General features: G+C 34.9%; 1 protein-coding gene across 5 annotated transcripts in view; it reads right to left on the bottom strand.

Annotated features, from left to right (window-relative positions):
• Positions 1–341: 341 nt before the first annotated feature.
• LOC133191960 (tensin-1-like) overlaps positions 342–13,252 on the bottom strand; it is a 38,408-nt gene continuing 25,497 nt past the window's right edge. For 3 of the 5 annotated variants that reach the window (XM_061327746.1, XM_061327745.1, XM_061327744.1), the window contains exons 11-22: positions 11,211–12,656; positions 8,483–8,718; positions 7,205–7,406; positions 6,505–6,808; positions 5,994–6,154; positions 5,730–5,816; positions 5,375–5,596; positions 4,876–4,953; positions 4,658–4,738; positions 4,249–4,417; positions 3,143–3,211; positions 342–2,902 (exon numbers count right to left, since the gene is read on the bottom strand). In XM_061327746.1, coding sequence (XP_061183730.1) covers positions 2,758–2,902; positions 3,143–3,211; positions 4,249–4,417; positions 4,658–4,738; positions 4,876–4,953; positions 5,375–5,596; positions 5,730–5,816; positions 5,994–6,154; positions 6,505–6,808; positions 7,205–7,406; positions 8,483–8,718; positions 11,211–12,656 — 3,200 coding nt within the window. In that variant the 3' untranslated portion in view covers positions 342–2,757. The remainder of the gene's footprint in view (positions 2,903–3,142; positions 3,212–4,248; positions 4,418–4,657; positions 4,739–4,875; positions 4,954–5,374; positions 5,597–5,729; positions 5,817–5,993; positions 6,155–6,504; positions 6,809–7,204; positions 7,407–8,482; positions 8,719–11,210; positions 12,657–13,252) is intronic. The other 2 variants (XM_061327748.1, XM_061327749.1) reach the window with 2 other exon arrangements.

Consider the following 13,252-nt stretch of genomic DNA (forward strand, 5'->3'; position numbering starts at 1 on the left):
CCAAGATACTTAAGGGCTTTGGTCTAGAAATTAGAAACCAAAATGACTGATGGAACTTCTTCATAGCTAAATGAGGTACATTGCAAAAAGGGTAAGGATACAACTTGTCATGATTTGAGGAAAAAATATTGGTTTGTGGGGATTTTATTTCGTATTTGAGAGTGTTGATGTATTTTGAAATTTTACATGAAATTGTGGGCCTATTCATACCACAAAAACAACGAAAATTATCCCCCCCCCCAAAAAAAAAATTTACTGATTTTACAGTATATTGTTTACAGCACTCCTCCGCAACATTGCCATAAAAAGGAATCTTTCTTCATAAAATAAGAAAATATATCTGCACACTAAAAACGAAATTTATTGCATACATATTGAAACTGGTACAACAAAATCATATTCTTTCTACAAGCACACCCTGTCCAATCCTTGGCAACTTAAAACACCCTGTATACATGAAGCAACTTTCTAACAGGTGGATCCAACGGGAGTGGGTATACATATTACGTCTTATTGCTATTCTAAAGACAGACTGCTCTCAAAACAGAGGTTATTGTCAAGATCCTTTACTGAACAAGGCTTCTCAAGAAATATCTAGTACATAAACTGTTTACAGAATGAAATGTCAAAGGATTGAACAGGCATGCAGGAACTAAATTTTTAATAACTAATGTGGATATATCATTTTCCTGGCTGGAAGTGATTTGGATCAGCTGTTTTTGAATGATTACAGTAAAAATATCATAAGGTCTACCTAATCTAAAAAGATCATATATTTTGACATGTACACTGCAATGAATATACAATTTTTTTATTAGCTATAGACATGCTCAGATTTACGAGCACTATGTAAAAACTAAGATACCATTGTACAAAAAACGTGTATACATGTAAACCATTTCCACTGTAAAGCTGAAAACACTAGGTACAGATTTATATGTATATAAAAGCACACACACCTCACACACATGTAACACGTACTCATGCACATGAGATAATAGCACCCAGTTGTAGAACTCTTCCTGCTGGGTTGAACCAGCCATTTGGAGTTCTATGATTTAATAAAAACGGTAAAAAATAGCTAAACTTTCCGACATTGTATATTTCAAATACAGCAGTGATTCGGCAAGAGACCAAGTACAAATTTGTTAATGGAGAGAGCTCAAAAAGCCCAATGAAATCGGATCAAAAAAAGTAATCACAGCTCAAATATTTTAATAGATTTTTGTTCAAAGGAATACTCTATAATATCACATGATAAATGAATTTACAAAAAAGGTTCATTTCAATCATAAATCATAGCTACCATAGGAAACGTAAAATAAAGAGGTCTGGTAGAGGAAACTGAAAATTTTACTTCCAACATTTACGAACACTTTTGATGAAGGTAAAATATGTATTAATTTGAATCTGCCAATGTTTGTCTTAAAACTTCAGTAAATCATTTATGATGTGTCCTTAAATGTTCAAATGCCCAGAGTCAATACATTTTTGCCAACACTGACCAAAATGCCTCAGCTATTAATGAAATGTTCTTAACATGCAATACCAGTGTGGTTTAATATATCGTGAGGATTAGAAAGGTAACGAGGGAGAAAAACAGCAATAAATATTTAGGACAACCTTAGCACAACTTAATTATTTCACACCCAGTGTATACAACTGATATATGTACACAACAACTAATGGCATAATATATAATAAAATACACTGTACAATGCAGAAATCTAGGACAACATGTATAAAATATTTACAAAATAGGTTCAGCAGTGAAATGCTATGATATAATAATGATTTCATTTAAATACCGGTATTGAAAAATAAGTTAACCAGGGAGATGGGGGGAAAAAATAATACAGATCATTTTTCAGTTGAATTTCAAATAATTTTTTTTTTACAAACGAGTAGAATACAACCCACAGAGAGAACAACCACTGTATTAGAGATACAATCAACAATAATAACAATAGAATTTTCAGCACAGTTGTATGAGGATTACATTTTTAACAGTATGTAAAAAGGTTATATCTACAAAATAGCTCGCTCCATAAAACAAAAAAACTACAGAAAAACAATTACCCGATCAAAAACAACAAAGTCTGTATGCCAACATCAGCACTTGTTGTGGAAGACACTGTGGTCTATACCAGTTTAACAGTTCGTGTAAACATTCTGTACAAAACTACCAACTTGTCATAGGTTTAACAACAGCAAACATACTATAATGCAGTTGCATAATGATTCATGATATGATCACATTGACATGCATATTATGTCACGGTAATTTCTTTACACAGTAAGTACTTGGTTTGATATTCATAAGATTATAAACACATGTTACTACTGCCTTCCTATTTCAGCAGTATACATATTTATATATTTACTACTTAAAAATAAAGTGGGTTTGCATTTGGGTAAAACTTTAAAAAAAACATTCACCATTCGAATATACTTTCTAATGCATATAAAAATATACATATGTAACCATGGTAACACAAACACAATATCAAGACACTCAATATCCTTGTATGGAAAACAACCTCTTCTTTTCTCTTTGTTAAAATCCTAATGGACGTCAGAGTTTGTGAAGTTTTTTTTATTCCACTTGCATGTGCAGTACAGATCCTTGACTTTGAATAAATAATATCTTGCAGCACAACACAATATACAGATAAAGCTATCTAAGCACTGACCATATATGTAAACTTCATCAGATCAATGACAATAATGGTTAGAAAATCAAAGACCAATGAAAATTCAATCTTTCTTCCCTTGGCCAATCATAACCTTTGTTACAAAATTGACAATAGCAGATGCTGGCTGACCAGGGTCTAGTTCTGCAAACAGATGACAGGTATTGTCAGTTCCACCACTTTGTTTCTTTGCCACAAATCCAAATATTCTGAAAGATATACATGAATCTCTAGATTCTCTTAATCCATTATTTAATAAGATCTGTTCAAGATAGTTTGAGAGTATAAAAGTGTAAAAACCTTTTTTATAACTATTATTTTCAATTAAATAAAATTAATTCAGAAAAATGATGAACTAATTGCAGGATTATTAGTATTATGCTTGTTTCCACAATTTATTCAAGCTGTAATTTTAAATTCTGCAACTTGTTGTCATTAACCCAACTCACTGTTTTCCCTCTGGGTCCATCCCACAGTATGTGACAGATGATACAGGGTAATGTCTTCTAAAGAAGAGTCTGAAAAAAAAAAATACATTTACATATAAGTAATGGAACTTGTGGTTGCATCACAAAAAATGTAAGCTTGCAGGTTTGCCAAATTTGTAGTATCAATTGGCTGTGCTTTAAAGGTCTGATGAAACTTTTCTCAAATATCTCTCAGTAACATACCAAAAATACTCGGTGTTTATAATTATTATTATCTTGTGATTTCTAAACTGTTTCCAAAATGTCTTCAAAATAATTACACCAAAAATTGTGATATCAACAATTCAAGTGATATCCAAAAGGATTATATAGTAAATACCATCCTCTTGTATCTTGCACACAAATGCCTGGTAATGTACCTATTTTTTATTGTGAGAAAACTTGTTAAAACAGCAATACTTCGATCACAAGTTCTTTGGAAAATTATATATTAATGAGGAATGTGTCATTTGGCTTTGGGGCCATAAAACTTAGACAAGCTCACTTTTGATCTCAGTCTCACTTTTACCAAAGGTATCAATAATAGAAAAGTGAGACTGAGATCAAAAGTTAGCTCATCTAAGTTTTATGGCCCCAGTCAAACCTCGTTATCTCGAACTAGATGGGACCGAGATAAAACTTCGAGATATCCCAAGATTCGAGATATCGAGGGTAAAATACTTAAAAGAATAAGTAGTTGGGACTTCCAAATCACTTTGACATATCCATGGTATTTGAGTTATCAGTGTTCGAGATACCAAAGTTCAACTGTATTATTATCTTGTGATTTCTAAACTGTTTTCAAAATGTCTTCAAAATAAACCAAAAATTATGACATCAACAATTCAACTGATATCCAATAGGATTATATAGGAAATATCATCCTCTTGTATCTTGCACACAAATGCCTGGTAATGTATCTATATTTGCGAGAAAACTTGTTAAAGCAGCAATACTTCAATTTCAGGCTCTTGGGAAAAATTATATACTAGTATTACTGAGGAATGTGTCATCTGATCTTTAAGAACAAGTCCTCAACAATAGAAAGCATGAGGGAGATAACGGCCCAATGTACGTCAGAAACTTACTTCCGCTGGTTGTCCGTGAGAGTGATACCCTGATTAGAGACTTTGAAATGAACAACTGTCTGCTTTGGTTTGTGATTTCCATCAAACGTCTGCTTGATTGCCTTGGCAACAGCCTGGGGCCCAGTAAGGGACTCAGTGTCCACAGAGTTCAGGTAGAGAACATTGCAGGCTAGAAACAAAAATTCATTTTTATGCTTGAAATTCGTAACTCGACATAGCCAATAGAATACCTAAGAATCCATATGTCAAACTCTTATAAGACATCCTAAAATATTACTCTACTACAAAAATATTTTTCATGGTTATTTGTTTGCTTTTTTGTAAAACTGTACAATTAGAGAGACACAAGTAAAATACTGACAAAAAAAAGTAAAAATATACAAGCAAAAATGGGTACAAGGACACTTACCTGCTCCCTGAGCAAGGAGAGCAGCAGCAGAACTGGGGAAGTCCGGGGATGTTGGACCATCTATGTGATCATGAACGGTATCTGTAATGTTAGAAATAAAAACTCAGGACAAAATAGAAAGAGATAGAATACTGCATCAAGAACACAGCACCTCTGGAAGAGCAGACTGTGAACAGCTTTCATTTATAAACACATTTTTTAGGTCAATCACCACATACCTGGTTCAGGTAGAACTAGTTTACATGGCAAGGCCAGTGGTGTCAGTGAATGTTGATAAACTAATGAAGCTAAGCTTCCTGTAAAAAAAAAAAAGATTTACATGTAACATTAACAGTGATGATAGTCTTTTTTTGAAAGCCAAAAAACTAGTATGAATTATGCTTTCTAGGTTCTAGCGTTATTCTTTTTTTTATCAGATGGATCAAGTTGTCTCCCTTACCAAAATATTCACATTTAAAGGCATGAATTAGTAAATTACCAACTGGACCAGACTTCTATAGATATACAAAGCTCCATTTAATACAGTGAAAACTGTCCAATGCGACACCTTTACTGTGAATCCGACCTTTATTTTCGTTCCCATTTTACGTTCTTTACATTGTACAATCCGACACAAAATTTGTTTCCCAATGCATGTCAGATTAGACAGGTTTCACTGTATCAACAATACCACTAGATTTCCTAAGAATTCTTTTTTTAAAGTATACATGTAATTACCGAAAACAGGTTCATTGTTGCAACCTCTCAGTCTTACTCCTTTAGGGGTGGGTTCAATGAGGAAATGTCTAACGAGGTCTACCGAGGGATCCCCAGTGGACTTTGTTTGGACGTTAGCTGGGACGGTGGCCACCTTCAGAGCCAAACCAAAGGCACCCGGGAAAGAATTGCTGTCTCTCACAACAAAAGTACCTGGTGCCTTGTCTTTCAGTAACTGAATAGCTATAAATAAGGAAAAAAACATTAGAGAATTCTACAATATAGTTTTTTTTCCTAAGTATGTCAAATCTTCTGCATAAGGAGAAACACATACTTATTTATAAAATTTCTGTTACAAATATAATTCGACACCTACCCTCTTCTCTAGAAATGTTGGGTTTATACCAGTATTTCGATGTGTCTTTAACGAACTTTGGTGTAGCATGCAGAGCATCAACAGAATCTGATGACAAAAGAGAGCAAAACAGCAAATTATAAAGTGTACAAGTGAAACACATTTTACAGCATTTATACAGTGAATAGACTACAGGCCTACAGCACAAAAACAATTTTTAAATTGTATAAAATGTCAGATATAAATGATAGTTTGAGATTCTGTGACACTAGTCACACTACATACCTGTAACAGAAGATAAGCTTCCTCTTCTGGAGAGTCCAAAGTACACACTGGGTGAACTTTGACCTGTGACTGTGTTAGGACTGAGGGCGGCAGACTGTGACACATTGTTGGCCACATGTAGCTGCTGTCGGAGGGTGTTGAGGGTCTCCGGGGAGTGAGCACTGAAAGTAAAACCTGAATCATCAGCAAACAAAGGTTAGTGAGTGATAGCAATGAATTCATTTAAAAATAAATGAAATGTGTAAAATTTCATGTTTGGACACAGTGAAATGAAGATGTTACTTATATTTTCTTGAAATAATTCATCCTCATGTTTTAACACAATATGAACATTTATCAAACCTTCTTTGAACACATTTTCTGGGGTGTGTCACTAAGATACCCATTTATTTAAAATGATTACAGATCACATTTGAGTGAAATGACCCTGAAACCTCACTTCAGCCAAATCCTAAAGGTACCCAGTAAAATATGTCTATAATTTTATTCATAAGCCTTCCCAACCCCTTACCTTGCAGGACTTCTTGACCCTATTCCAGCAGACATCATGGGGGGACTGGAGGTATCTATATGTAGGGGACTCCTGGTTCCCATGTGTTGCTGCTCCTCAGTCAGGTAATGCTGCTGTGGATGCTGTACATGCTGCTGATGCTGTTGTTGGTTTGTCTGGTAGCTATGCTGTTGGTGACTGGTTTGGTAACTCTGTTGGTACTGGAAGTGTTGTTGTTGTTGCTGTTGTGGTTGTTGTCTTTCTATAGCTATTGGTTGACTCTGTGATTGTATTTCGCGCTGCTGCATCATCTGATGACTGTTATCTGTAGGGATAAAATAATCAGGATTTCTTGTATAATTGTTCAGTGCATGTTGCTCTGTTTTTATCAAAACAATTCTGGTTCCTTCATAATTGTTAATTTGTAATTAAAAAATCTTGAAACATTTTAAATCAACATTGTCTTCCAACATACATAATAAAAAATGCATAATATAAATCTTGCAAAGTTAACTATATGTAATACCATTTGCAATTTTCTAAGCAATAACAAATATCACCAAGTAACACACTGCATTACTGTGCAAGAAGCATTGAAAGGATAATTTTTCTTCACTTGTACATCAATGCCAGTGAACTTTCAAATTATAAATGGAATAGAATAAATGTTTCATCTATAAATTAACAATTTTTCATTTTTTTTAAATTAGTCTACAGTTACCTGTGTACATTCCAGGGCTCACTGGGAAGCTAGGGGTTGTTGCTGTGGGGAAACTTGGAGTGGTAGATCTGTTAAGAGTTCCCACACTTGTAGGTGAGCCTTCAGGCTCCAGGGGCTGCATGCCGGGTCCTATGGGCCTCAGGCTGAAGCGGTCCTCCTCTACTGTCCGTGAAGTCTTGGGAGTAGTAGCATAGCTCTGTCCCTGAAAGGCCACACACTACATTTTCAAACAGGCAAACTTCTACTTCACATTCTATATTTGTCTACCATATTTTTTTCTATACATACATTATCTAAATGAAATCATTCATGCAAAGCTTCTTAATATTCAATGTGTCTTAACAAGATTTCATGGAGCATTTCCCCTGTTTTACCTTTGAAGTGAAATTCTCCTATTCCCACAAAATCCAGGTGCAAATATTTTATACATGCACATTGGTGAAACACTTTGATAATACAAGTTCTAGGTCCAAGGCCCACAGGGTTTTGTAGATTAAATCACGTACCATTAATTATGGGAACAAGGTTGCCTAACCTTTGACATAATGATGCATGATTTTATCCTTAGTTAGTGATATCGTAACAGTGTAATACAGTACATTAGAAAAATATGGGAATATAAAAATATTGATCTGATTTTAACAGCTACCTTGACCTTTACATTTTTCTCAGGATATTAAGCTAAACATGCCTTTGGGTGTGGAAAAATAAACACTTTCTTATTTCCTTTAAAAATAGCTTGCTTGAATAAATTTATTCAACTGAACCTTTAAATAATGTAGGCGGATGGTACGTATCCTAACTAAATGGTGATTATTATGGATGGATTGAACATAATCAGCTTGATGAAGCATATTACTGCAAAAGATGCTATAATCCAGAAAACGTTCCCCATGAGCATTCACCATATCAATTCACAGATAACGAGTTCCATCACATAAAGAGTGCAGGCTGACAGCCTTGTACTTAGTGCATGCTTTATCTCTTCACAGGACACCTCAGACTTTAACAGCTTTAATCTTTTTGAATATGACAAACCTTCCTGCTAATAAGACAAAAGTCAGTGCTAACCAATTTTCAGAGTCTGATATGTTTCATAAAATGAACTTTTCTGATAACTTCATATTTTTCAAAGGAAGGAAAAGTTTTGTGGGCATTGCAGGCTGTTGAAAAATGTTTGAACCAATATCTAATAATGCAAATGATGTCATTCATAAAATGATGATTATCTCATAAATGCTAATTCTCCCATAACAATCAACCTTGTTGTTGACTTACAGCCATTGTGTTGGACATCTGTTGTTCCTGTTGCTGCTGTTGGTAGTTGGTTTCGTACTTCCGTGTCTCAACCCGCCTGGTGACAACATGTTCCTGTGTATATCCACCCGTTGTCTGCTGTTGGTTCAGATTCTGCTGTTGATTGAGCACTGTGTTGTTGACAGCACTCAAGGATTGTTTCAGATCATCAAATTTGTCATCTCGTTCCGTTGTTTTGAATGATTTTTCGACAGTTCCTACAAAAGCATGCAGACCATGTACATGGCAGTAATTTACATTTCCAGCCCATAAATGTATACTATAAACATAATTTTTGACACATCTTATTTCTTTTTTATTTCTGAATGTAGTCTTTCAAGTTAATTCTAAAAATATCAGTCTTAATGAAAAAAAGACAACTTTTTTAGCAATTAATTAGTAAACTTAACAATTAGTGTCATACAATTTATTAGTGCCAGACATACTGGTTTTATGAAAGCACAAATCTTGATAACATATACTGATTCTATATATATACTTTGAAACTTCTCAGATAATATTCATTTAATTATCGTTATCAACTAAATTTATACAAAGATCATGGAAACTCATCAACCCTCGAAGTGGGTTGCACTAGAAAATCTTCACATTACCAGCCTCTCTTGAGCGAGAACAGTAGCAGAAGTATGGAGTTTTGGCATGGTCTGACATTAAACATGCAACACTTCTTTCATTAAGACATTCCAGCTGGATGCATCATCCATAGGTTTAGACATCATGCAATAAATAACACATTCTTTTAATTTTGAACCTCTGTCTGTTTTGTTGCTCTAAGTCTGTTGAGGGGAAGTACAGATGCTTCTGCCTATAGGAACTTCAGAAAACTGTTGCCTCATTGAATCAAGGTAATGGTAATTAACGGCAGAGGGGGTGATCAGTAATTCACAAGTTTACAGGGGGGCAGCCTGCAGAGGAATAAAGTGTCCCAAGGGGCATAACTCTCATAGAATTATATATTAGATTTGTTAAAGTGTAATTTATCATAACTTCACAAAGTGGGCCAACCTGGAGAAAACACCATAGAAATATGTCTGTATACAACAGACAATTAAATAAAAAAAAACTGGATCTGAAACCTCACAAGTAATTTTCTCCACCCCTAAACATCAGAAATATATATACGTATCCAAATTTCATATGTTATCCATAAAATTTGTACATTTCTATTTTTCACTTTGCTATATATATATATCATACAATTCTAAAAATAAGAAATCTTAGTGCAAATACGTATAGGTTTATTAGTGCTTAAAATTCTGCTCTATCTGGGCTTGCTAATCTATCTATTCTTACAATATAGGAATATGTCACTATACATGATTTCCTCTGCTATATTAAAGTTACATTTATTATCTCAGTTGAGATTTTACCAGATAATTACAAGTTTGGAATTACTTCTAAACTGAATCAATATACATGTATTAAGTGTGCCTCCTTTTGACCTTGACTTAAATATGGATGTATGGTGTTACAAGTTAATATGCACTATTAAAACACATATATATGTACATAACTAACTAGGATACACATAACAATACTCCTGGTTAATATAATGGAGTGTAAAAGGAGGGAGGGTATACAAAATCAAAAAAGAAGGACAAGAAGATGGCTACATTCTGAGGACATGCAATGAAGTCTATGTACACTCACAAAGAGGGCATGCAATGGGGTGGCATGGAGGAAAAGGTCATAATGACTTGAGGCGAGATGGAGATTTTGACATTTTCAAAGAAAGAACAGAGCTGTCACAAAAGATTTCATGATTTTTAGACTGAAGCTACCACCAGGATGAATAATTACCAAAATTTTAAAAAGTATTCCAAATTGATTATAGCCAACCACCCAACCATGGTATGTCAAAAAGTACATGTATTAATTTTGTTTAACTATAATGTACACCAAACTTGTGGAGTGTAATACATAAAATCTTGTCTGAAAATATTAATTTTCAGACAATAAAATTTTGTTTTTTGGGTGTCTTACTTAATTCTCCTTCATTTCTTTTTTGTTTTGTTTTTTTGTTTTGTTTAATTTGTTAGAATTTATAAAGTGAAAAGTCATAAAATAAATACCAGTGAAAGAATGACAATTTTTTTTTTTAAAGATTCATCTTTCAAAAGGTGAACAAGGCATCAATAAAGATAAAAAAAAATACTCCGAGATGAACAAATGCAAACGTACGTGTTGACAAAAGAAAATACTACACTAGAACATACCCCTGTTATAGAGAGCATGTTTGAATGGTGTACTCTGAACTCAAAATAAAATGAACAAAAAATGTACTGTGCAGTGGTTTGTCTAAGCTAAAGAACCCAAAATCAGGACAGAAGCAATCTACCACCTATAGGATAATTAACCAAATGATAAACAATCTGGATTCCATTGTGTCTGAGATAACAAAAAATTGTTGCTCATGCTTGGACATGCTTTGAACCACCCACCCCAACTATTTCCAATAGCTCCTGACAGCAAACAATATTTATACTTATATATTATAATAATTTGAGCCTGGTAGATATTTCCAAACTAACAAAATATTGTGACTAACATAAAGAAGAAAATGATAGAACACCAGATATATGTTGTCACAAGAATAAAAGAAAAAGATAGAAAAAAAAATTATTGATAAGCCTCATTTTCAAACAGCCAATCAAATCAAGGGTAAAGGGTCCCAGGTCAAGGGTCATACCTGTGGGCACTGCTCCTGGACTGCGGTGTACATAGACCTCAGTAATATAGTGAGATTTTTTCTTGCCTTCTGGTATAGCCGACTCATGAATTTCGGTGACTTTTGACTTAGTTGCTGCATGGCGAGGTAGGCTCTTGGTTTTGAAATTGTCAGACTCAGAGGATGAGAATGATCTTTGACTGGTGTGTCTCACCACAGTTGGCTCATGAACTGGAGGAGTACTGAAGTCCCTCTGAAATGTCTTTCGTTCAACTGGAGGAGACAGACTAGCAGCAGATCGATTAGAATACCTATAAGTACTGGTCTGATAAGTGGGGGAGAAAGGTCTGGGGCTACGGGGTGGGGTCGTTATGGTAATTTGACGAATAACAGGGGGCTGGATATCATCCTTACGGTCAAAGGTTACATCAGAGGTTTGCCTTATTAGCTTCTGAGGGCCTTTTCCATCCACTGCACTATTGCTAAGTGTACGAGACCGCTGCATAAAGTTCTTACTACTGGATCGCATAGGAGGGGATATAGGGGCAGAAGCTGGCTGTAAAATAACCTTTGTTTGCAGCCCCCTGGTTGGACTTGTGGGTTTTGTTACTCTAGAATCGAAAGTTGAATCACCTGAGGAGAAAGGGCCTGGAGATTTCTCTGTTGAGTATGTGTGAGTTCTTGACATCGAGTAGCTGTATCCCTGGGGAGGGGCAGAGGCTGGACCATTTGACAGACTGGAATTTTTCACACTGGAAGCTTCCTCCTCACTCTGAGCGCGTTTTGTCATGTAACGATTTTGGGCTGAGCGAAGCTCTTCCACCAGTTTCTTTTCCTGTTGAACACGAACATCATCCTTGAAGTCCTTTTTATCTCGAAGTTTTTTCTGCTGCTGTTGCAGCCAAGAATCAGTATCCGAAAATGTTTTCCCATTCTGCATGGTGCTATAAGAAGAGGAGGACATTTCAGATTGATACCGATTGTCATAATCTGTTTTATAAGGGAGAGTGTTAGATTTAGGACTATCAAATTTACGAGCCATCTCAGGTGAGGTGGTATAACTAAAAGCCTTAGTTGGCATGTATGGAGAAGACGATTTTTCTGTCTTCACTGTATAATGCCTTTCCTCTCTCACTTCTCCTGGAAGTTTGTACGTAACCTCCGCAGACTGGTGTGCAGGCTTTCCATCCGGTCCAGTATGTGTCTCATAAGTCCTAAAAGTCCTGCTTTCCTTTGACATTGTGCTCGACCCTGACTTTGGACTGATCACTTGGTCATTTAGTAAGTTACTCAGAATATCATCCAGTTGAGTTTGTTCATCCAGTGGTGTGACGGATTGCTTGGCATTTGTGGAGTACGATGTGTTGTAACTCTGTGTGCCATAAGACTTTGTATTATTGTTGGTATTCTGCATTCTTTTAGTGTCTGTGGAATACGATGACGTCTGCTCATCTCTCCTTAACACACCTGCTCAAAGAAAAAAATAATAAATAATTCATATATTTCAATAAAATAACTATAATGAAAGACTCTTTTTGTATCTCCTTAAGCCAATAAGCTGAAAATCAAGCACATAGATTTACAATATAAATGATAACATACATGTAGCACAAATTTGATTAAATATTCATATATGATGGCAAAACAGGCAACTGGATTTCTTATTTGGTACTTGATATTCTTTGAGCATTTGCCAAAGGCATTTGAACTCTGTATACTTATTAGACCAACCATTTCATTTTTCATTTGCATTCAGGCACAATTTCTGACAAAAGTAATGGATATACCAGTGTATCAATAAGAAAAATTGCCTGCAATCAGGTTTTCCTCCATTTATATCACACTGCTCTAATATGTCATTCGAAGAGTGAATATCAAACATCAAAAGAACCTTGATATTTTGCACAAAAAAATTATCACTTGTTTATTGCATCATGTAAAACAACTGCAGTACATCCATCAAAAGAGAGTGCCTGGTTCCTGATAAAATGCTACATTTATCCCCTTTAAAGAAAACAAGAAGTGCTTTGTTTTTCCTCACTTATTTTCTAAAGCAATCATAA

The sequence above is a fragment of the Saccostrea echinata genome, unplaced genomic scaffold (genome assembly GCF_033153115.1).
Source record: "Saccostrea echinata isolate AGI-Se365-2 ecotype Australia unplaced genomic scaffold, CSIRO_AGI_Sech_v1 ptg000025l, whole genome shotgun sequence".
NCBI classification, from domain to species: Eukaryota; Metazoa; Mollusca; class Bivalvia; order Ostreida; family Ostreidae; genus Saccostrea; species Saccostrea echinata.